General features: G+C 36.6%; 1 protein-coding gene across 9 annotated transcripts; it reads left to right on the forward strand.

The window, feature by feature from the left end:
• Window positions 1-16: 16 nt before the first annotated feature.
• On the forward strand, window positions 17-24,775 carry LOC141905908 (putative phospholipid-transporting ATPase IA). Of its 9 annotated transcripts, none has more exons than XM_074794999.1 (38): window positions 17-161; window positions 348-422; window positions 614-670; window positions 5,153-5,276; window positions 6,288-6,387; window positions 6,743-6,841; window positions 6,943-6,988; window positions 7,236-7,350; window positions 7,736-7,805; window positions 8,030-8,157; window positions 8,528-8,696; window positions 8,777-8,885; window positions 9,047-9,174; window positions 9,259-9,336; window positions 9,423-9,511; window positions 9,601-9,773; window positions 9,894-9,976; window positions 10,061-10,180; window positions 10,259-10,483; window positions 10,587-10,634; window positions 10,715-10,805; window positions 10,891-10,955; window positions 11,480-11,506; window positions 13,119-13,291; window positions 13,755-14,049; window positions 14,130-14,204; window positions 14,613-14,735; window positions 14,826-14,904; window positions 14,987-15,048; window positions 15,126-15,182; window positions 15,296-15,403; window positions 15,497-15,585; window positions 15,684-15,785; window positions 17,580-17,665; window positions 18,490-18,513; window positions 20,060-20,080; window positions 20,985-21,028; window positions 21,735-24,775. In XM_074794999.1, the coding sequence occupies exons 1-38, from the start codon at window positions 113-115 to the stop codon at window positions 21,786-21,788; spliced, it is 3,660 nt and encodes a 1,219-aa protein (XP_074651100.1). In that variant the 5' UTR covers window positions 17-112; the 3' UTR covers window positions 21,789-24,775. The 9 variants fall into 9 exon arrangements, with proteins under 9 accessions (XP_074651100.1, XP_074651101.1, XP_074651102.1 ...); XM_074795000.1 differs by having other exon boundaries at window positions 9,900-9,976; XM_074795001.1 differs by lacking the exons at window positions 18,490-18,513; window positions 20,060-20,080 and adding an exon at window positions 19,350-19,379.
• The last annotated feature ends 162 nt before the right edge of the window (window positions 24,776-24,937 follow it).

Below are 24,937 nucleotides of genomic sequence, written 5' to 3' on the forward strand. Positions count from 1 at the left end.
AACGCCATTCACTGACTGAAACCATAGTGCTAGGTAGTAACTGTAAAATATGGATGTTAAGCGCTAGAAATGCTGACGGATTTACAGGTTTAGTGATCGAAGAGGTGTCGGGATGGCTAGTGGAGCTCAAAGTGCATACGCTGATCTGGGCAAAACAGATGGTAACTTGACTGTTTGATGAGTTTTATTTTTCCAAAAAACTAGTAGGCCTAGGCCTAGGCCCAAAATTCAAATTTCATTGATACGTCAAAATATCCATTTCCTTCATGTCAAAAACAAAACGGCCCAGTGATATGATAGGTGTCAGGATTCTGCTTTATTGGCAAAATATTTTTGCATCATTTAAGGCAGGGAACAAGATCAGCCAGAGAGGGGTCATATCAGTGATGATGACGATACGCCTCCCGTGAGGTCAGCTCGTCGTAAGTCGATTTCTTGTCTCTCTGATAAACTATAGTTTAAGTCATTTTCAGCTATGTTATGTGGCAATTAACAAGAAAAAGCTTTTTTACCAATTTCAATATTTTTTTTAACCAACTGTAAAAGACTAAGAGTCTTCAATGAACGTCAGGTTTGATCAATTCATGTGTTGAGTTAATCATCTTTTTTACAGCTCCTCGATTTTCGAGAGTAAAAGTGGCATTTCGAAGAAAATGTCGCAGAATGTTAGGTAAAATGGTTTAACCGCAGACCCAGTTTCACTATAGAGCTCAAATCATGATTAGATATAAATTTGAGTATTGAATATGTGGTCTCCATGTTACTAATCATAATTTCGCTTCAAGTGAAACTGAGGTCAGTAGTTCAAAAGTTAGTTAGAGATGCCAGCAAATAGTAAATGTAGTGAAAATTAGGCTACAAAAACCTTGTTTCTCATAATCAGCCTGGTCAATTTTGTTAACTGTGATAATTTGTTACCAGTTCATTCCTATAACTGCCGAGTCTGTTATGGTCTGCTTGATCGAGATTTGTTTCAAGTAATAAACTGGATCAGGGTGTTCAGGCAGCCGGCTGGGTCAACTTTTAACTTCAGCAGAAATGAGAAACAAGGTATCAATTTTCTTGCCTTGACACTGCATTGTTACTGTGGCATTTTCTACACACTCTAACCAACCTTTGAGCGACTGGCCTGTGGGTTCTAGCTTTTTAAAATGATAATCAAAATTTTTAGAATTTAGATGCTTTCATTATATATTTGCATGGTTAGCGGGCTTTTCATCTAGCGTGGTACATGTTTATTATATTCACAGACCCTTTAGACTAGTGTAACCAAGTCAGAAACATCGGTTTAAACAACTGCTGATATGTTCCCACCTGCAGAGAATAATTCAAGGGATACGGGTGGCATGAATAACGATAAAGGGAAAAAAATAATCACAATCCTTCTGTCTCCTTCAATGGTATATTGAATGTCTTCACAATAGAGCTATGTGTCATTTGGCCTATGCCTTGTTTCCGATATAAAATCAATGATGCCACCACTGCAATTACGACAATTTTTTTTTGTCAACATTTCATATTTGTACGAGACCATATGTGTTATTTATGATAGATGCGATGAAAAAGTCCATTTAAACGAATACTATAGGGATATTGTTATGAGATATATAAGTGAGACCATGTACGTGAGTGCTATTGCTAATATTCATCGGTGTTGCTGATTTAAAACATTATTAGATTTATATCCATCAGACGGATCAATATTATCGTTGTTATTCCGGCGGAAATCATTTCGATTTTCAAACGTCAAAAGATGTTTATAAAACTATAGATACCTATTCGATAGTCGGAGATTTCAACGAGAAAAAGAGCTTTAATTGCGTAAAGTGAATTTCTGCTATTTTTTATCTGTGAATAGCGGTTTGGATTTTAGCGGTAACGATGCTATAACTGCCCGTGACAAATGAGGGTTAAAGCTTTTAATTATGTATGTCTAGCTATCGGTACACTGCAACGACGCTGGTGGTGACTCGCTGCAGCTAGTCGCTCCCTCGCTCGGATGCTGTCCTTCACTCGCTGTGCTGTAATATTCCATTCATTGCTCATTTAAGATCATTCACTCTTTTTTTACTCGGATTATGCGTGTGTTTTTGTGATTATGTAATATCGCGCACCTGTGCAGCGGATGATGATGATTCATTATTTTGATTAATTGTTTCAAATTGCTCAGGATCTGGAGGCATTTTGTGCACGCCGTTCAGCAATCTGTGTATCGGATCTCTTCCGTCAAAGCGAATCAATTCATATGTTAATTTCGAAAACAAGGGGATTTTCATCGATCAAAGTGTTATCTATCGGCTGTAAATGTTTTCTAGTTGTCCGTGTCATGTTATTTTTAGGTGTAATTTTATCTGAATCGGTATAATGACAGGATGCCCTACTGGTGCTGACTAGAGGATCCCCGCCTAGTAATTTATGTCTTTTATTATTGCGAGCTGGTTTTGTCAGATGCAATGCGACAGAATCTGGCAGCTAGCACACGCTACTAGTTAGTGCAGCTATTCAATCATACCTACGAGCGTTTAATTGCTCGTATTTCAAACTGAGTTTGACTTAGTGAGACTGGGGGAGACCGGGTTAGACTGGGTGAGACCTTAGAGCAATCATTGAGATGATTGCTCGTTGGTGAGACTGGGGGAGACCGGGTGAGACTGGATGAGACCTTAGAGCAATCATTGAGATGATTGCTCGTTGGTGAGAATGGGAGAGACTGGCAGTAGCTTCCTTCTCATTGTTCTCTTATATCCTGTTAGATAATTGACCGGTGTGAAGAAGAGCAGCTCTACTTTCTTTAAGTAGAACCTCTTTGTCCATGGTTTATGCTACCAAACATTATCTAGCTCTCATGATATTCTAGTTCCCATCAGGTTTTACATTTTCATTTTTTTTACGTGTGTCTTCTGTCAGAATTGACTTCAAAATGGTGTCATTTCTACATTTTTTGCAGTATGATAACTGCGTTAGTCATCTTCTGGAACATCGCAGAACGTCACTGACGCTGCTATATGTTATGATACATCGAGCCATGTCCCGAGAGTGCGGGATTCTATTGGGCAGTTTTCGGTTTGCTGTAGTCAGTTGCAACATACACGAGTTTGAATAATCATAAATTAGCTGCTTTTGGAATGATGAACACAGTGCAGACAGGCTGCGCAGTACATGCCATAGCATTTAGATTGCCTAGCAACCCTCAACTGTCCTGTTATAAATTATACATGATCATCCTCGTATTCCGAGCGTGTGTGACCTATTCATTAGTTCGATTACCATTTTATACTGTTGTAGAATATCGGAATAGGCTTATGAACGAGTGTGAGATGTTGATAGATCTGTTTTTGTTATTGTAATTTTCTAGGATTTTCTAACGGCAGAATTCTAGTAGATTCCATGGATCTGAGATCTTGCATAATTTATAAGGAACCTGAATCTCTCGATCTGTTGAAAACCTTATAAGGTTTTAGAATCCTTTTCTTCTGTCTTATTCCACTGCGGTGAGGAGTTGTTCTGCATCATATTGATATTGAATACATTTTCTGCATCATTCAAAGTTTATTTGTGCGATTCTTTTTTGTGAAACCTCTCAATCAAGAAGGAGGTTTGACATAAAAGTGTTTTGCGATGGTAGTTTATTAGTTCGATGATGCATAGGTGATATAGACTAGACTCGAATTTCGTTGAATTATGCGTATAGCCCTATTCCGTGTGGATTGATAAACTGAAATATGGAGGATGTACGAACAGATATCGGTAAAGCTGTCAAATGGAGTAAAAGCTCGATGCATAAAGCACGAAAAAAGCTACAAGGTAAAACTACAAGGCACGTCTGCTAAAATAGAATTCACAGTTCGACATTGATTGTATTGATTTCTTCTATATTAAGGTTTGTTACAGACAGGAAATTTGATAATCGAGCTTCATTCGAGTGATAAGTACTCAGAATATCAAACAATTTGAAAGCTTTTCATCTAGAGTTTTTTAACGAACAAGGAAATTTGAAGCCGTAGATTTTAGACTGAGTTGTCGAACGTGCGGTTTACATAGCTCAGAACAATGCATTTATACGACTGAATTTCTAATTGATTTATCGCGTCGATGTTCAACCGAACAGCTGGTAGAAATTGAACATATTTTGATTTTGTTGGAATCGAGTCGTTGAATTTCTGAGGGCCAATCCTCAGTCATCTGTGGTCAACTAGATTTCAGTACAACATTTGAAACACCTTTCATTGTCTACCCGGTACTTATTGTAGGCCTATTTATTAGGCCTACTAGCAACTATCTAACTAATCTAACTAAATTAGATAATTGCTCGAAGATTAGACCTACTACAGACTGTGTACAACTGGTTCGTACTTGACCTCTGAATAGTGAACGTTGATTAAGATTTCTAGTAAATCTTAAGTATCTATCATCAATTCAAGACCCGATCCTAGATAGATAATGAGTTTATATCTCTAAAACTGAAATCATGTATAATTATAGTGTATTCATAAGAAATAGGACCGGTAGAAATATAGAGTGACGTCACTTTTGACGGTTTATGAAATGTGGTCTCTTTGGGTTGTTATTGGATAATGAAAAATTGAAAAATATGAACCCCTCAGAACATTCTACCCATATTGTCGGTCATCAATACCCAATTTGGCCGGAGAGAAAAACATTTCCTAACTGCAATCGATGTAGTACCTAGAATATGATTCAAAGCAGTATTTCACTTCCTCGTATTTCGACGCTGCTTAGTTAAGCTTTATTCTATGTTTTAGATAATGAAGCAGGTGGTTTTTTTTCGGATCGATATTTAAGTTTTTTTGTATTCGTATCAATGCTTGAACACATTGAGTTGGTTGTTTATTGTTATAGCAGTATACATACGGTTTTTCTATTGAAAATTATATAACTTCAGCATTTGCCTTTAAGCAATATTCAAACAGCTTGTGGATATTATATAATTCATATATTGATAATATATTTTTGTAAAGCAATTTTCTACTCTTTCTATTTTTTTCCGTATCATGAATATTACAATAATGTCAGACATATTGTGAATAACCTTTTGCCACTCCCTTGTTCAGCTGGAAAAATTCATCCAGACATATCAAACCAGTGTACCAGTAGCAGAAACTGTGAAAATAGTACGATCTTTTTTTTCCAGATCTGACTCAGTTGCACACGTTTCCAGAAGGATCTGAATCTACAGAGAACGGGGAACCGAGTAATCAGAGAATCATACGCATCAATACACCACAGACGAGCAAATTCTGTTCCAACAAAATCAGGTTCATTTCATCTTTAATCAGCCAATCATTCAATGATGTCAACTATATAAAAACTGTTCAAATCTGTGACAGCTAATAATACCGGTACTCCATTTTGACAGTATCCCGGTGAAATGAAACTATCCAGATTTCTGATTTCACTAATACGGGGTAGCCACTGTCCTTGAAAACCTGGAGAAGTCAAGGAATCAGAAAAATCTAGAAACAAATCCGGGAAAACTCAGGGAATTTGGCAAATTTTGGAAAAAAATCATGGAAAACTTGGATAATGTTATTGACCAGGCATTTGTTTATCAATATGTCATTCATAAAAGATGAATAAACATAGAAATTCCTCAGGGAATTTTCTGTTATAATTTGGAAAATAGGAAAAACTCAGGGAATTTTTTAAATTGGTAGAAAGTAGCCCCTGTATTTAGAAGATGTTTAATTTAACACGTCTTGGTTAGAAACTTAAAAATCAAAGGCCAAGCTTTGACGTGGCAGGCTACTGACAATAGTGGATCTCATACCCTGAGGAGATGGTATAACTATGATAGCTTTAAAGCACATGATTCCAAATGATAAACAATTCACTTTTGATTTTCTATTATTCCACATCGCAGATGGATTCCTGTTGTCGCCTGGCAACGGGTATAACCGCGTGGGTGTTCGATATACGCGAGTGATGAAATCACTATTTTCACATCAGTACACCTAATAATGGCTATCAGAAACGTTGCTCCAAATATATACTCATCAGGGGTGGATCCAGGGGACCTGTGGAACTTTTACAAATTCATCAAATCAATTTGAGTGCCCTTTTCTATTTCATGAACGAAGATGATTGGTTCATTTCATTGGGTAGTGCCACTAATATTGCCTTTTTGGATATTAAAAGTGTCCTTATGAGATGTAACAAGTTCTTCAAAATTCTCCGGATCAACCCCTGCTCATTTCCTACAAGAAATTTTCGTTTTTTGCTGAAATTCTCGTCGGATTTCTTATGTTCTATTTTCACGTTTATTTCAGCACGGCCAAATATAGCATTTTATCGTTCGTTCCAAAATTCCTGTTTGAACAGTTTCGTCGATACGCGAACATATTCTTCTTATTCATCGCGTTACTGCAGGTATGAAACAACCCACACTTCAGTGGCATTTTAAACAACCCACACTTCAGTGGCATTTTAAACAACCCACACTTCAGTGGCATTTTAAACAACCCACACTTCAGTGGAATTTTAAACAACCCACACTTCAGTGGAATTTTAAAGATGTTTTTATATGAAACACTCGTTGTAACAATAACATAAATATCCTATACTAAGAATGAAAAACATTGCCTGAAATGTTTCCTTTTTTTTCAGTCTTATTGTGGGTTTTATAATATCATTGTTCTATTATATTATTATCTTGTACATATTATATGTAAACAAATCATTCATTCATTGTTCTACATTAACCATTTTTTTGAAATTTCCATAGCAAATACCCAATGTATCACCTACAGGACGCTACACTACTGCAGTACCATTACTTCTTATTCTACTTGTATCAGCTGTTAAAGAGATCATTGAAGACTGGGTATGTTAAATAGAAACACTTTATCACCCTTTATTCCGTATATTGAGCTATTGTAAATATAATCGATGTTTTCTGACGCAATGATGACGTTTTTATTTTAGAAACGTCACAGAGCTGATGACGCCGTGAATAATAGCAAAGTTCTCGGTAAGTGGAGAAACTGACTTTAAAAACCAGGGCTGGATTTCATAGATGTGGAAGAAAAATAGTCCCTGGGAACATTTTGAAATTTGTCAGTTATAACCATGGTTTCTCATTGTTACTATGGTGGTTGTCATCCAGATTGACGATTTACCCCTAGGGATAACTTTAATACTCAGTCTATGAAACCGGGCCCAGGCTGTTTTATCAATGAATCATCGCAATTAAAAGAAATGATGATTTCTGACGATAGTTTTGCGAGATGGAGACTGGCAGTTGATTAGATGGACTCAAGTGGTTGTTGGTGATTTTGTCAAAGTCATAGCTGGTCAGTTTTTCCCTGCTGATCTGGTGCTGTTATCTTCCAGGTAGGCTATGTACTTGCATTCATAAAAGTACGGGTGCTAGAAATTTTGATGCTGCTGCCTTTTCTATAAATGGAAATCTTCCATTCTCAGCTGTAGTTCTGTTAACTCATGGTATCAGCTTTAAAGACTTAATGTTATAAGATGAAGTGAAAGACGGATGATGAAATCCCTGGGGTTAAAGATTGATCCAAGTCTGCGGGAACTGGGCCATACTGTATACATCAATGCTTCCAGTGCTTTAAGTCTGCTGCACTTCAAAATCAATTACACCGATTTGATTTAGGATTCGAGATTCCCAAATATTCTCTCGAGTCTCGCAGCAATTTTCATGATACGATTCAACGCGGTTTGAATTAATCGGTCATCAATCTCAATCAATTTACAGCGAACCTCAAGCGATGTGTTACGTAGAAACATCGAATCTCGACGGAGAAACTAATCTGAAATTAAGACAGGTACGATCCAAATTCAGAATTACAGATTGTTTCCTGGAACGTTGTAGTTTATTTACCGGTTATCAAAAGTTTGAATAAAAAATCCGAAAACTCTTCAACAGGAGTCACCTGACCATGGTCTCAGAGTCTTTGAATTTGTATATACCGTAGTGTATTTTGATTCTATTATTGTTGATAATTCTAGGTTTGTGAATTTATAATCTTGACGGTTTCGTTAATTTTAGGGGATCTCGGAAACTGGTTCCTTATTGACTCACGATGATCTGACGTCGTTAACTGGAGTTATAGAATGTGAACCTCCAAATCGACATCTTTATGATTTTGTTGGAAATATAAGACCATCGGGCAGAATGTAAGTTCTCTATGAATCATTAATGAGTAAACCAGTGGGCGGGGGGAAGGAGTCGGTGTCCATCGTCCCCTTGATACCTTGTCAGCATGATCCCTGCAATTCTTCATAGATTTCATGCGACTTGCGTGAGGATGGAGGTTATCGACTATCTAATATGCTAGCCAGCTAACTTGAATTTCGCCTTTAAATCTGAACGGGGATGTTGCTAAAACTCGGTTTGAGGTTTGGGGCAGGGGAAATGTCCACCCCTCTTGAAAATGGAGGTTACATAACCGCCATGGAGGTCAACCTGAATTTCTTGTCTGTGTAATATACGTAATTTCAATTTCTTGATGGATTCTTGTTTGAATGATCGTGATTGCTTTCGCAGAGCTTTCCCGTTTGGTCCGGATCAACTGTTACTTCGTGGAGCCGCTCTGAGGAATACACAATGGGTGTTCGGTATCGTAGTTTACGCCGGTCAAGAATCGAAATTAATGCTGAACTCGACGTCTGCTCCGTTAAAACGTTCTACAGTCGAGAAACAGACTAACACACAGGTTAGTTAGATTTGTGTCGAATGATGAACCCTTGAAGATTGATCAGAAATAACTTCCTTTTCTTCCCTTTACGCATCTAGATTTTGTTGTTGTTTATAAGTCTGATCGTCATGGCATTAGTTTGTACGATAGCCAGTCAACTTTGGACGAACAAACATTGGGAAACGGATTGGTATCTAGGATTTGATGGTACGTATATCTCTGATCTTTCATATTCCGGAGCCAGTTCCACGGTTCCTGATTGAAATTGGGTTTAGAGTTGAATAAATGGAAATGAAATTGACTGAGACTGTGTTTCTGTTGTGTAACCGGTATGTTGATATTTTGTTGGATATTACGGCTATTTACAGAAGTATCACCGAGTAATTTCGGATATAACTTCTTGACGTTCATCATTCTGTTCAACAACCTGATTCCTATCAGTTTACAAGTCACGTTAGAAGTTGTCAAGTTCATCCAAGCGATCTTCATTAACTGGGTAATAACTAGAACAGATTTACTCCATCTTTTAGAAAACAGAATTGAATAGTGCGGTCGTAATCGATGTACATTTACTTTTCAGGATCGAGATATGTATCACGAGGAAACTGATACACCGGCAATCGCGCGAACTTCAAATCTCAATGAGGAACTCGGGCAGGTGAAAATCTTTCCTTATAACAAATATTCAATACGTCTCTACGCAGAATGTCCATAGTTCTCAAGTATTGTTGATCTCATTTCTAGGTGAAATATATATTTTCGGATAAAACTGGTACACTGACTAGGAATATTATGGAATTCAAAAGGTGCTCAGTAGCTGGCATTGCGTATGGGTAAGATTATCTGATGATTTCATTTGTATATCGTCAATGTCTAACCAGATTTTTGGTCAACGAAGTAACCCTTGGATGTTTTGTTGTAGGAATGACAATGATGATTCAGATTATTTTAATGATCCGACTTTAATCGATTCTTTGAAAGCAAATGAACCTACTGCTTACTATATACGTGAATTCATGAACATGTTAGCTGTCTGTCATACAGTAGTTCCCGAATATAGAGGAGGGGAATTAAATTACCAAGCTGCCAGTCCAGGTAAACTCACATTAAACGACATGGTGACAGCTTGAACTCTGTTTCTCCATACATCTATGACTAACATTCTCGAAGGAAATGGATTAATATCTATTCAAAAACTTACTTATTTATTTTCAGATGAAGGTGCTTTAGTAAGGGCTGCACGCAAGTTAGGTTTTGAATTTTCAACCAGAACGCCAGAATCTGTTACAATCACAGTGGTAAGTCTAGCTAAGATCTTTATTCTATTTTCAGTAGATATCATTAAGTAGACTTAAGCCGGTATTAACGTTTGAATTTTCTAGTTCGGAGTCCCGGAAACTTACGAAATTCTGAATGTGCTTGATTTTACGAGTGATCGTAAGCGAATGTCAGTCATCGTGAAAACGCCGGATGGAAAGATTAAACTATACTGTAAAGGAGCTGTGAGTAGTTTTGAAATATCTCGTGAAATTTTAAGGCATCATTTTTCCTGAATATTTCTTTAATTCCTATTTTATTAGGATACTGTAATTTATGAACGATTAGGGGAGAGACAGCAGTATAAAGAAGTGACGTTGGAACATTTGGAACAATTTGCTACGTTGGGTTTACGAACGCTTTGTTACTCCGTCGCGGAAATCTCGCCCGACTTTTACGACGAATGGAAACACACGTATTATAAAGCTAGTACATCTATACAGGACAGAGAACGAAAACTCGAAGAGGCAGCAGAACTTATTGAAAGGGTTCGTGTTTTATCCATATGACAGGGTAGCCACTCGCCTTGACAATACGAAACTTCTGAATGCTTGAATCTAATGATAAATATGTTTTCCATCCATGTTACAGAATCTGAATCTTGTTGGTGCCTCCGCGATCGAAGATAAACTACAAGATGTAAGTTTATTTTCCTTTCCCTGTTAATCACCGTTTAGAATCTAAGCCTATCAGTTAGAATGTTCTGATCAATTTTTAAGGGAGTGCCGGAAAGTATCGCGAATCTAGCGAAAGCCGATATCAAAATCTGGGTGCTCACAGGAGATAAACAGGAAACTGCAATCAATATAGGTAAAAATCTTGCGGAAGTTTAGAGCTGAAATGACCGTTCGTTCACCTGAATCAATCATCGATATTTTAAATACGTATTTTGTAGGATATTCCAGCAAGCTGTTGACCCAATCAATGGCTCTACTCGTCATTAACGAGGACAGCTTGGATGTAAGTTTCATTTATACACACGTCATATGAGTCTCGAATATCAGTGACAATGCTCGATGCACTGGTATGAAACCAACTTTTGAAACGTTTTTGAAATTCTAACGGATTATGATTTAATGTAGATCCCACCACGTAGAATGCAAACTTAAGATTCACGAATTCAACTCATAATTAGTGAATCTCTAAGTTAACACTTGTTTGTGCCTTTGGTCGAGTTGTTAGTTGTTTCATCACTCTGCGATATACTCTTATATCTCTTTCAAGCCATTCTGTCGATATTGATTATCGCGCAGGTGTTTTATGAAGTGAAATACTAGTTGTGCAGTGTATAACATTGAACAACAATCCTTGTATTTTCACGTGCAGAAATTCTCATGTATTCGTGTTAACATAAACTTATGTTAAACACATATGTTGCCTCAAGTGATATTCGCACCTTATGTAACGCACTGGGCCCTGTTATTTAGAACTCCTCTTTTCAATGATTATCGCACGCCATGTTGTGTGTTCACTGATTATTGCAGGCTACTGGCCACCAGGTGTCACTAGAGGTAGGATATTTGCGCGCGTTCTCCCTTGGAATACATCCACATGAATTAAATTGAAAATCCACCTCTTAATTCAATACGGCATATCGACAAATTGAAATTCTGGAATATCTCTTTCACTGGTGCTAGTCAGACCCGGAAATTGGAACCTAATTCCGCCATGTTTCGGCTCATTTGCTATAAAGATAACCGCTTCAAGCTTTTAGTAAGCGTTATTTTACTTACTATAGGTCAGCGCATGTAATCCTTTAAATAATACATCCTCACAATGCATTGGATCTGATAAAACATCACTTAAAAGGCTAGACAGATTACTTCTGTCTCATAGTTACCAATACACCAAACATTTAGCGACAATGCTTGGAACAGCTGAAGAAGTGTAGACTGGACTACACTTGAGGGGGGGGGGGTACTGATAATAGTGATCAATTTGTCGATATACCGTTTTAAGGAACAGCCAAATGGCAGATTTAATACATAGTTTGATTTAGGAGTTTATTCTCGGGAGAATGCGATAGTTATCGTTTCGGTGTTCAATTTGATAATCACGGTGGTAAGAAGCTCTGTCGATAGATGTATTCAGCGTTTCTCTCGTCGCAAAATGATTATTAAAAAAACCACCTCACATAGATGTACTCTGACTACGTTATTACTGTCTCTATCCATCGGTTCGAGTCGACCTCGAATTTCATTTCAATATGAAGCAATCCTCTACATAGATGAAGCATGATTGTTTATGTATGGATCAATAGGTGTTGCTATGATACAGATGTTGTGCTGCTGTCCGATGAAATGCCCCGACCTCGGTCCCGAAGTGTTGACTAGTCAAAGTTGAAAGAATATGTAACTAATGGTCGTATCTCGTATACAGTTCTTACAAGCCACTCCCAAACCCCAAAACTTGTGTTATGTATTATTGGATTTAAATGTATACCGGGTTTTAATGGTATTTTCAATCATACGTTTTGTATAACTCAACACACGCTTGACATACAAAAAAAACACATTTTTTGATCGGTGTATTCTAGATTTAGTTTAAAAGGAGGGGTATAAACCGGAAGGTGGAAGTGTTGGAAATATGTTAAAACAGCCTGCACTAATAACAGCATGAATTTCCGAGTTAGGTCCGCTTCGATATATCAGAGAATAATTCATCGATGTTCCTCTATTTTTTTCGTATTCATTTTCGTTCGTTCTTCAGTTCTACTGATCATCATTTATTCAAGAAAGAATTTCGTAATTTTTTTCGTACGGACTAACAACGTCGTCGTCGGTTTCAGCGATGATTTCTTTGTTTTTTGAATGCTATTATTCATTATCAGTAAGCATCGTTGCCTCGAATCGGATGTATTTTATGTTTCGGTTATTGCTGTATTCTTTGTGTTGCTTGGCGACTGCCGTAACGAATGATTTTGTACGATGAAATAATTTTACGGCATTTATTCATTAGACGCATACGCGATAGAAACTTTAATTTCCCCGTGGTGTAGTCGACTATATCGACGTATCGGGTTCAGTTATTTCGAAGCGCTGAATTTCCGGCGAACTTCGAAAAACTCGTTAATTCGCTGGCGATGATTTGAAATATGCGTGGATGCCTTTTTTGATTTTGTAGGCGTGTCGAGAGACGTTAAGACGTCACGTGAATGATTTCGGTGAACAGTTAAAGAAAGAGAACGAGGTCGGATTGATCGTCGACGGACACACGTTGAAGTACGCGTTAACGTGCGATTGTAGACAAGATTTTCTAGATATAGCTCTGTCGTGTCGCGCTGTTATATGCTGCAGGTATGTGGAATTTGTCAATGGTCATTGCATCAAAAAAATACGCAAGGTTGACCACTGACCTGGAAAACCTGGAAAACTCATCATCAGAATCAGAAAAATCTAGAAACAAATCAGGGAATTTGACATGATTTACCAAAAACCTGGAAAACTCAAGGAATTCTATGCTATTGACCACATGTTTGTTTATGAGTACTTGATTTAATGGAAAATGAATAAATTGTTACATTTTCAACCTAGAAATTTGTATGATTTACTCAGAGAATATTGTGTAATCACATGGAAAAATGGGGGAAAACTCAGGGTATTCATAAATGGCCGGAAAGTGGCCGCTGTGTACACGTTTTTGGCCCATGCCAAATTTGAGCCAGTATAACACTATTACTAACTGGGTCCACATGCCTGTTTGACACTTACCATTCTAGAAACTCGTAATTCTTATTCCGTTCTTGACGTTGTGTTTCAGGGTTTCACCGTTACAGAAAGCCGAACTGGTCGAGCTGGTAAAGACGTCGGTTAAAGCGATAACTCTCGCGATCGGTGACGGCGCCAACGACGTAGGAATGATACAAGCGGCGCACGTCGGCGTCGGGATCAGCGGCGTCGAAGGTCTGCAGGCGGCGTGTGCTTCAGACTACGCGATCGGACAATTCCGATTCCTCAATAAACTGTTACTCGTTCACGGAGCTTGGAGCTACATTCGTCTTGTTAAACTAATTCTCTATTCGTTCTATAAAAACATTTGTTTATACGTGATTGAAGTAAGTTTTATTCATCTATTCAATTGTCAGCCATGTTTAATGATAATCAATCAACAACGGTCTCGTGTTGTATCTTTCAGCTATGGTTTGCTATGGTTAGTGGTTGGTCCGGACAAATCCTCTTTGAACGTTGGTCTATTGGTCTTTATAATGTGGTAAGTATAGATAAGCCGATCTCTTGAAACTTAGGATGCAGGGATGGGTCCTGAAATTTAGTATAGGGGTCTAATTTACGAATTTAAGGACTATCTGCCTAATTATTTGCCCTATCTACCAAATATTGAAAAATAGCTCCTCTAGAAGCAATCTCCTGACTTGTTCAGGACTATAATTGATAGCAAAAGTAATAATAAAAGTGCGATGCTTGACAAAATATAGGGGGGTTGGGGGTATTTAGGCCTCCCTTGGTTTGCCCTGAGATGTGATTTATCATACTTAGTCTTTGGTAAAAAAATTGCAATTTTTTCGTGCTTAATTTTTGTTATTGTTTCATAAAAAATTTGTTATTTTGCAATATGCAATTTTTGGTATTTTTCTGACACATATATCTCTTTGTGTTTTAGATTTTTACAGCAGCACCACCATTAGCTATAGGGCTATTCGATCGTTACTGTAGCGCGGAAAGCCGCTTGAGATTTCCTGCTTTATATAAACCTTCGCAGAATGCTGAACTATTCAATGTCAAGGTAATTGTCATTATTGCTGTATTTTTGCCGCAACTTTCAAGTTTCACATAAACAGTACTGAATAACTCATGAATTGTGACTGAATTCTAGGTATTCTGGATGTGGATAGCCAACTCAATATTCCATTCTATATTATTATTTTGGATGTCAGCACTGGCACTCGATCAAGGTAAGTGATGGGATATTACTCGTAATCGAGTGATCTGGTTTTAAAACTGTAGTTGCAGAATTTTCTCGATTTCAAATTTCAGGTGTAGCTTTCGAGAACGGCAAACTCGGTGGATATCTATTCTTAGGAAATTTTGTTTACACGGTCAGTAAGATCTGAGTGATCGGTCTTCTATAGCAGACGCACTTGTATTGATTGGTTTGATTTATTCTGTATTGCAGTATGTAGTTGTTACTGTTTGTTTAAAAGCCGGTCTAGAAACCAATGCCTGGACCTGGGTAAGTAGAATCTTTAATGAGAATGTTTATATTCGGTAGTTCTTGTCTCTACTCATACAGATAAGTTCTCTAAACATGTAGTACATCTGATAAGTTGTGTAATTGTCTTTCAGTTGTCACATCTAGCGATCTGGGGAAGTATACTATGTTGGTTCCTATTCGTGCTAATCTATAGCCATGTTTGGCCGACCATAAACATTGGTGCAACTATGGTTGGAATGGTATGTGGCAAATATCATGAACTTGATGAAATCGACCACTGTATTGAGTATTTTTCCTTCGGCATTCTTAGGCTGAATTTAATTCATTTTCAGGACTACCATGTATTCAATTGCCCGATATTCTGGATGGGTTTGATATTGATTCCTGTTTTGTGTCTTCTAAGAGATTTTACTTGGAAAGTGTAAGTACCAATATACCGGTAATAATTAGTAGATATCTCTGTGATAAGAATGAAAAATGTTTCTATATTGTTCATTCTGATTTTTATACGTCGCCCAGTGTAAGACGCACTTTATTCAAATCATTGCGCGAAGAAGTACAAGAATTAGAAATTAAAAATCAAGACCCTTCCAAAGTTGTTCTTCAAGCTACGAAGAAAAGGTATGTATTTATTCGCTGTGGCTTTCTATTTCACGCTCTTTACATTTTATGATGATAAGTTTGGTTCAGATTAAAAAAGTGTCTTATTTATTCTTAGTTTATGAATTTGTCCTATGATTTAGTTGCTTTGACACAAAATATGTTAACCTTGCTTGAACGATACTGAGAATGCTGTTTTCAAATCAGAACTAGTTTCGTAACTGGAAAGTTAAAAAATTTCAGGATTAAGTTCGTTAGATTATCACTCAGTGCCGGTATCAATCGGATGAGATATAAAGAAAACAGGTATTAACGATGGTTTTATGGGGGGTGTAGGTCGACTTGCGCCACGATGCAAGGGCGCATAGGTCGACGCAGCTTTGCGATTGAGTCGCAAGCAGTCACAAGGCCGACCTACACCCTACAGCTTTATGTGGTGAGGTCAATGGTTGGTTGATGGATTCACAATAAATTCCACTCATATAAAGAATGAATAACCGATGATAATCCTAGCACGTTGTGTACGTTCAGGAAGGTTGAACATTCGTGATTATCTTTTGTTTTAGCCTAGAATTTTTATTTCGAACTGTATTTTCTACAAAACATGAAATAGATTATGATTTGAAGGTTAGCTTCGCAAGGGTTTAGACAACACGAGAAATCATTTGTTATTTGTGAAGATAGAACAATTGATACATTTAAAATGTGGTTTTTCCAAGGTATATTTGTAGCTAATTTCTGCTTGGTTTTTACAGTTTTAAATTAACAATACTGAATAAAAGGTAGATTCAGAACGACAAGTAACTTATCCTTTCCTGACCTTGCACTGTAGAGAATGAAGCTCTTATCTTACATTTATATTTGTCTTTTGGTTGATGATCAATTTAAGCATTTTTTGTCACCTTCAGCTTCTTTATGTCTTGTATTTTTAATTCTTTTCTCGATGTCTTATTTATTACTTATTAAGATAAAAGGTAAACTCGCAGCATGTGAATACATACAACACTCAGTTTAGTTTCATCTCGCACTTATATCAACCTTGAAAAGTGTTACTCCTCGGTCAGCAAACTCCCGTATGATAACTGATTATAGTTTTCCCTCTCGCACATGTGGAAATAGTCTGTAATTATCGGGATTTTATCAAGAACCGCGAGACGAATACTTATGATTGAAAGTTTCAAAAGACGTGATTACGAATGGATGAAATTCTCATTGTCGGTGTTGGATCTATTTGTACTTGTAATAACAGTTAATGAATTGTGAATATGATCTATGAGAGGTTTTGGTGTGTTGATGAATCTGTATATGTACTGGTATGTGTATTGAATGGGTGAATGTACTGTTCTTTATAATGTACTCTTACGGCATTCATTACGGCTCTATGATACATGTACATAATGTAATTAAATCATATCGGGGAGAGGTTCTTCATAATCGATTTGAATGATGATTTGTCTTCGAAAAATTTGATGTGCTCCGTGTTTGTGATCATTTGTTATTTCAAATCTGGCAATAATTCCTGAGAAACGTCAACACAAATGGTGCTTTGTAGGTTGAAAGGATTTATATAGAGTACAAGCCTTCGCTACTAGTGCATCGTAGCTTCATCAGATATATCATCTCTGATTAACCCACGATGCACTAGTAGCTAACGCTTGTACTCTAAATATATCTAGTCAACCTACAAAGTACTATTTGTCTTAACTACTGATTTGACACCGGGTTAACTCAGCTCCTCTACTTCCACACTTCTCAACAATTCCTAAAAAAATAACTGAATTGAAACTGATTGCGTTTGTTTGTGTGATATTTCAGATTAACCGAGACGGCACGATTGTTGAAGAACGTGTTTGTGAGATCATCGACGAGAGTGCCGTCTGGTCAAGCCGAACAACAACCACGTAAGTACAGCCGCCACCGCATACGAGTCTTTACTGTTTTGAGCATGTATTGATACGGTGTATTATGTTCTATATTTTGTACAATACGGTTTATGAAGGCTGCAGTATGTGATATATAGAGATTTGTTCAACACTTTCACAAAAACATGCCGAAAATGTGTTTATCTTTTGTTGAATTTCTGGTAAAGTTTTAAGAAATTTGGAAAACTGGCCAGGTATGGATCTGTCTCCAACGCAAGAAGAAAATGTATCTCTCTTTAACCCAATAGTAATGAAATCAATACCCGAAAGTGCTGGAGATGCGATGAACTAGCAAAGTCCATCAATTTATCCATGCACTAAAAGGGTAACCGGTAATTGAAAATTGAAAAATTTGTCCATTAAAGTTTAAGAATTATGAATTATTGAAATGAATTGACTTGTCTGGGTCATGGCTTTGTCCCTCCACTTTTGTATGAATTCAATTAAATCATTAGATGACACTATGACACTATCATTCGCAGCACTTAACTGCCATTATAGATGATGAAAGTTTGAATAATCATTATCACATGCAGCCTTCATATTGAACTAGATAACTTCATTGATCACAATTCACGAACATTTACTAATTATACATATCTCATTCATTCAGTTTCATACCTCAAATCTATCATTTGAATTAGTTTGGCATGATTTGAAACAGTTCTATAGCGTTGTGATTTAAGGTGTGTGTTGAGCATACTGTAGTGGCATGATCTATCCCCTCTAAATGAAGCTCTATTCTCTTGAATCTTGGCAGTTTCAGTCGAAAACTTCTATCATCAATTTATCATCATTTTTAGGAGTCTACTATGTAAATGTATCAGGTATTGTCATCAGTTCTATTACAACTACCTACTGTGTGTATATAGTCTGTTCGGTATAAGTTGAGACCAATCGATCGGTCAAAGCATTTTTTATTCATAAACCAAGAGTATATGGACTTTGATGGCCTTCAGTCATTCAACTTATACAGAACTGACTATAAGTATATATATGTATATATTGACACTACAAATGCTCACCGTTTTGATTAGATTCAGTAGTAAGTACAATGAGCATGCAGTAGCTGCCGTAGTCACTGGTGTTTTTTGTCGTCTCCTCTCTTTCTAATCTTACAACATCATGTAATAGAATTTTGAGCTTATTAGATCAATATTTCGAATACAACCCTACTAATCTAGCTAGTGTCCAAGTTCTGGGATAGGTGGTTGAAAAGCGTATGTCTAATTCGTTTTTGTTTTTCGAAACCAGTTTTGAGTAAGTAGTTCATATTCTGAGCAGTGTTCTCCAATGGGAAATCGATTTGCAAAAGCTGAGGTACTTTTTGGGTCGTTGGTGTCGCCAAATCGTTTCAATTTTTTTTTCACCCAAAAATCATTTTCCTTAGTTTCGAAAACGATATTTTGCGTAGTTAATTAAGGGATGTTTTAAGTTTAAACCAGATTTCGTTAATCATATTCCTAGCTCTTTGCCGTGATTGGTGATTTTTGCTTTCTGGAGGAAACGTATTTATATTTGAGTGGATTTGCTTTCTTGCTTAATAAACAATGTACGCAGTACATTTCCATTCATGCTTGTGCAGTTCAATCCCATATTTATTGCTACTATCATGCAATATCTGATTGTGTAGAATTTGTTATTTTATCGGTAATATTTATAGTTATCGTGCGATCTCCATCAACTATTGCAGGTATTTGAATATTATAGACATGCCCGGTGTATAGCACACGTAGAATGTAACAGAAGTGTTTTAAAATTCGCGCACACGTCCACAGACTGACTGGTTATTACTAGGATGCACCAGCATGCAGGAGCATGCAGGGAACCTGATCGAGGCATAAACGTATAATCTAGTTTATACATCCATGATCGCGGCAACGTCCATTTTAATGCCTATCTGAGTGTCACTTATCGAAAATGTAGAATTATTGAAAATATTTGGGGAACTTTTCAAACGTTTTAATTTCAAGATTAAAAACGTTGTCTCAAACGAAATGTTGCAGTTTAAACTCTGCAGTCTGACACCGCAATAAGCAGGGCATATTTTATGTAAATACTTACTAAAAGTGTTGCAATGATTTGAATGTTCATCAAAGAACAAACAGTTTCTTTTTTCTTATATTTATATGGTGCCGTATTTGATATTGCGTCAAACATTTTTGGGTTAACATATAGACCTGTCTTGAGAAAGGGTAGGTCTACTAATATGTTAACCTGAATGATGGAATATTGAATAAATTATGATAATCAAAGATACGAGAAATAATAGCGCTGTTTGTTCTTTTATGGATATATTCAACCATTTAAATTCTCTATTATCGAGGATTAACAATAATTTGTCAATGATGAACATCATTGTGTCATTTACAGAATATGAATTAGTTGAGAAGCGTAAGTTTCAAGCATGTTGTTGTCTCGGTCCGTGGCGACCGATGCAGACGTATTTTCTCCCTGATCTTCGTTTCGTGTCATATTTCGATCATATTTCGTTGAATTCGAAAGATATTAATTTTGACAAATTTTCAGTTTCTTATTTGTGAAATGAGTGTCACCGGCTCAGTTCGTAGAAGCGCAACGACCAACAGTTGAGATCTATTATTTTAATGGGCACAATATATGATCATCCCAGACACAATGCCTCACATTTTATTCTTGTACAATCATCAATTCTCTTTTAAAGTCGTAGAGAATTTAATGATATGGAGCAAAGCTTGAATTGGATAGAATTGAATAATGAAGCATGAATTTGCATGTTTTCTATGATCTTAAGATTCGTGGTTTTGAGATCATTTCCAGGTTGATATATTTTCGAGTCGAAATATATCTTTTTCAATCTCGATTTCGCAAATTTGCACAATTTTCCTCTTCCATTTTTGCTTGTTAAACTGTTTGTACAGGATTTCGATAAACGATGAGTTATGGTTATTTTTTCTGATTTGCTCATTTTGAACATTTTAGTTTACGTTCTTCCCCTTCGTAGAGAACCCTTATCGTTGAGATGGCACAATTCGTAGATTTCTCCTGAAAATGTTTGCTTTGATGATGTTCAATTTTGAATTTTAATCAGCACCACTTTGTTCAACCATATGGTCTAAAACAAAGAAATGTTACTTAGAAAAATGATTCCCAGTTACTAGTTTTAGTACGATCATTCATATTATTACATAAGGTTTTATAAGGACACTGCGATGAAACTAATTCAATATATAAGAATATTGTTCAGTAGTTTTGACTGTTTAATTGTTAGGTGTGTAATTCACAGTCATTTCTTCTCTTCTCTCTCTCTCTCTCATAGATGGATTTGCTTTTTCTCAAGAGGAGCACGGTGTTGTCCGTCAGGTATGTCGCTTCACTGTTATAAACCCAATCAGTAGAAACTCTTCAGCACTCTTTTCACTGTAATAGATGTACATGTAAGACTTACCATATCATATACCTCCTTGTCGTAGATCTTGATAATTTCAGATAATCTAAACTCGGCCTCTTCCTGCTAGTTATTAAACGTAAAGGGTTCTTGATGTGCTGTATCTGTAATTCTAACTAGACTAATAAGAATTATTGAAATCTTCAGCTGGTCACTTCTTGTCTCTCGTTTATTAAGTTACACAGATTTTTGTTTCTGTTCGATCTGATAAACTTTCTCTACAGGACTCTATTTTGGCAGTAATCCGGTATCCGAGCCCAGTATCATCCGAGTATCCCGGAATCCCAGTATTGCGGTATCCAAAATATTGTGTTGTGATACTAGAAATTGAAATTTCTGATTTCACCATGAGACGATTTTACAATTAAATTCTTTCCTACGTTTTCTCGATCGGAAACTTTATGAATCAAAAGCAAACTTTGATGCAGGATACTGATTGATGGAGGATCTCGAGACGATATTCTCTAGAATTTTCTCAGTCTATGAGGAAAGGGCTCTGTGCAATATATAAACCCATTTGTTAACAGTTTACCGCAGATGGGATTGAACCCATTCGAGGAGACGGTGGCTTATTGTATATCGGGTGCTGATCTGTAATGAGAATTGTTCATGCACTTTTAGGCGGAGGTGATCCGGGCTTACGACAGCACGAAAGCGAAACCGGAGGGTCTGTAAACTCGGAAATAACCGAAGTCACCGTGTCGTTCACCGCAGCATCAGCAGCATCAAACAAACCCGTCGTCGGAACATCATCGCTGCAACAATCATCCAAGTTGTCTCATAGCAACAGAATATCTCCGGCACGGTTACCGCAGAGTGCCAGTACGACAGCGCTGCTCGCCGATAGAGTATGGTTTTCAGAGACGTGACGTAAAGCGTCTGCGACATCGACAGAAATTGAGAGGAAAACTGCTGTGATCTTCGCACTGATTGATTGATATTTACAGTATATATGACGCCGAATACTGCCATACATTAAGTTTGCGCGGCTTCTGATGAACCATGGACGTATAAACTACAGTCTCTAGTTTATATGTCCATGGATGAACTACGGTAATATCTGATTGAATACCCAACAATACTGAAATACGAATGTTTGCTGTTTGCGAGCTAGATTCATTATATCAGGGTTCGATCTAAGGAATAAAAGCCACTTGCCCGTGGGGGAAGCATATCTGATATTTCGCTTGCCCCTCAAAAATCAATTTGCCCTACACAGGCAGTCCGATTTGTGGCACAATCATCATTGCATCGAGTGGGAAAAAAGCTTTGAGAGGTGAATTGCGCTTTATTAAACCGATGGACAAGTGATAATGATAACCTACTTGCCCTGATGAGAATATACTTGACCCGGGCAATCGGACAAGTGCTTAGATCGGACCCTGTATGGAAGATGTATTCATATATTGTTTTGATGATCTAAACCAGTGAACCATTCCTATATATTTACTATAACCATTCCTTCGTGTCTTCACTTTTGAATTAGTGTTGGCAGTAAATCTTATACTGTCTACTACTGTAACACTGCCCTCTAGTCAAACACTTATTTATCAATAGCCATAGATCAACATGAATAAACTGTCTAACTTTTTTCCCGAGCTTTGATAATTTTGTTTTCACATAAGAAGAAATTATATTTTTAAACGCCTGTTGTATGCCTTACGCCGCCTGGATTATTATCTATTATTGAATGAAGATACAGATTTATTTTTGTAAAAATTGCTGCCTTTTCTGTAATATTTTCTCTCCTCATCTGTCGTATATGATCTGTACGTTATGATATGTGTTACTCGTAGTGTATTACTCTTATATAGCGACTTCTACATCGTACCTAGGACATGCATGTTACCTGTTACGTGTTATTAATCATGAGAGAACATGCACTTGATGCAACAGAACCATTGACACTTAAAAAGGAAGCACATTTCTAGCCAAGATTTCCCATGTGCGTGCGTTAGGCTAAAAAATTTGATACATTGTTTCTCATTTCTTATACGCTGAAAAGTGAGACCCGGCCGGTCGTCTATCTACCCTGTACATTACCTTTTTTAAAATCATGATCAAACTAACTATAACAGACCCGGCAGTTTATAGAAATGAACTGATTACAAATGTTATTGCAGTTTACAAAATTACCGGCCAATAGATGAGAAACAAGGTATTATTTTTTGGCCTTGTAGTTCTGGAAATTCATCACAATGACCATATTTTCATTAACACCAAATCATTCCGAAATCGATTTATTTCAAGTGTAAAATCACATAAACGGTTTCTCACGCAATTTACCATTTCTATTACTGGTGTATATATTGTACTTCTGTTTAACTTTATTTATTTAAAGGAATGATTTATGAACGAATAAAACCGAGCATTAATATTATTGTTATTAGTTAAACTTGCATGCGGGCATGATGCAGCATTTACTGGTGTCTCAGGAAAAAACTGCAAATTACTTTTATGTACTGTGTATTCATTCCTTGTGAAAAGTTCATTTCAACATGGTCAAAACTTATATACCGGTATGTAATAAAATCTCCCATTAATCATTGATAAATGTGCATGATTTTCGTCAGACCAATTTTGTTACGTATTTAATTTAAGGAACCACATAGAACCGTAAAACCGACTATTTACACTTTTGAGATGGAAAAACTTGATAACTGGCACAACTGGTCAATATTTGGTATTCAATCAGTTGTTTGTTGATGTTTCTGATTTTTCAACCGTTGTTTGTAGATGTCATGACTTTTCAGGAGTCAAGTTGTTATTGGTTTTTGTCCCCTTTTATCTATGGATCTCTACATTGAAATAACATATTAATAACATAACATGATGCGTGTAAATCTATTTTACCAATGTTGATATCGGGAAGCGTGAACCTCCTGAGGAAACTAACCCTGGTAATAGAGGATTGAGTGTAGTTTTGTCTATATGTATCTATGTAAATATGATATAATGATGAATCTTCAACACATATTTGTACGTGAAATTCTTGTGCCTATCAGTATCAAACAGTGAATGCAGATGAATTCACATCGAAATTTATCGATAAACTGAAAAATGCAAACAATAAATGGCCTTAAATCATCAAATCATTCATGAAAAATGCGTAGTTAAAACACCGCAAGTAATGATCTATCTTCAATTTTACATTTTGCATAATTGAAGCTGCATTTTGAACATTCTTCTGCCGCTGCTAGAAAATCTACGAAATATAAATGATGACTTGTACTGGAAGACGATATTAAGCTCTTCACTTTTAAGAATGCATCTACATACATTGTGTCGGTACTATTGTTGTTATGTGATCAAACTACTGTTAACTATTATTATATCGTGGTGGACCCTGCGTTTGCCTCTGTTTATGTAAATGTAATGTATATACAAGAATTACAACAATATTATTTTATTACGCGTATGTTCTGTAGACGTTTGGTGATTTATTTCAATGATTTTGAGTGTGCAATATAGTAAATTGTGTAGTAGGTCGTGCAGAGTTCTTTTCAACATGGCCGTTCAACAACTAATTCATCATCAAATTATTAGTTTGTTTTCTTGATCAATTTGTCTAGATATTTATCGTTTTTGCAAAACTCTTACTATTTAGTTCAACATTTAGTTATACTTGTAGATGATGATCTTTTTTTTGAAGGATGAAAACAACGTAGATGAATAAATTCAAGTCAAGTATTTCAAGATGTTGATTTTTCTGAAGCATTCTCCTTTGAAGTCTATATCCACTACCTACGAGGACTGAATTCAAAACTCTAAATCTGTTGACCAGACTAGAAATATTCATATTGTGTCCATTGACATGAGGATGC

This window comes from Tubulanus polymorphus, chromosome 5 (genome assembly GCF_964204645.1).
Source record: "Tubulanus polymorphus chromosome 5, tnTubPoly1.2, whole genome shotgun sequence".
Taxonomy (NCBI): Eukaryota; Metazoa; Nemertea; class Palaeonemertea; order Tubulaniformes; family Tubulanidae; genus Tubulanus; species Tubulanus polymorphus.

Coding starts and splice junctions, on each gene's coding strand:
- LOC141905908 (XM_074794999.1), top strand. CDS start 113: ATGGCTAGTGGAGCTCAAAGTGCATACGCTGATCTGGGCAAAACAGAT. Junction 15,586..15,683: donor AGAGATTTTACTTGGAAAGT/GTAAGTACCAAT, acceptor TACGTCGCCCAG/TGTAAGACGCACTTTATTCA. Junction 18,514..20,059: donor CTACTATGTAAATGTATCAG/GTATTGTCATCA, acceptor TGTCATTTACAG/AATATGAATTAGTTGAGAAG.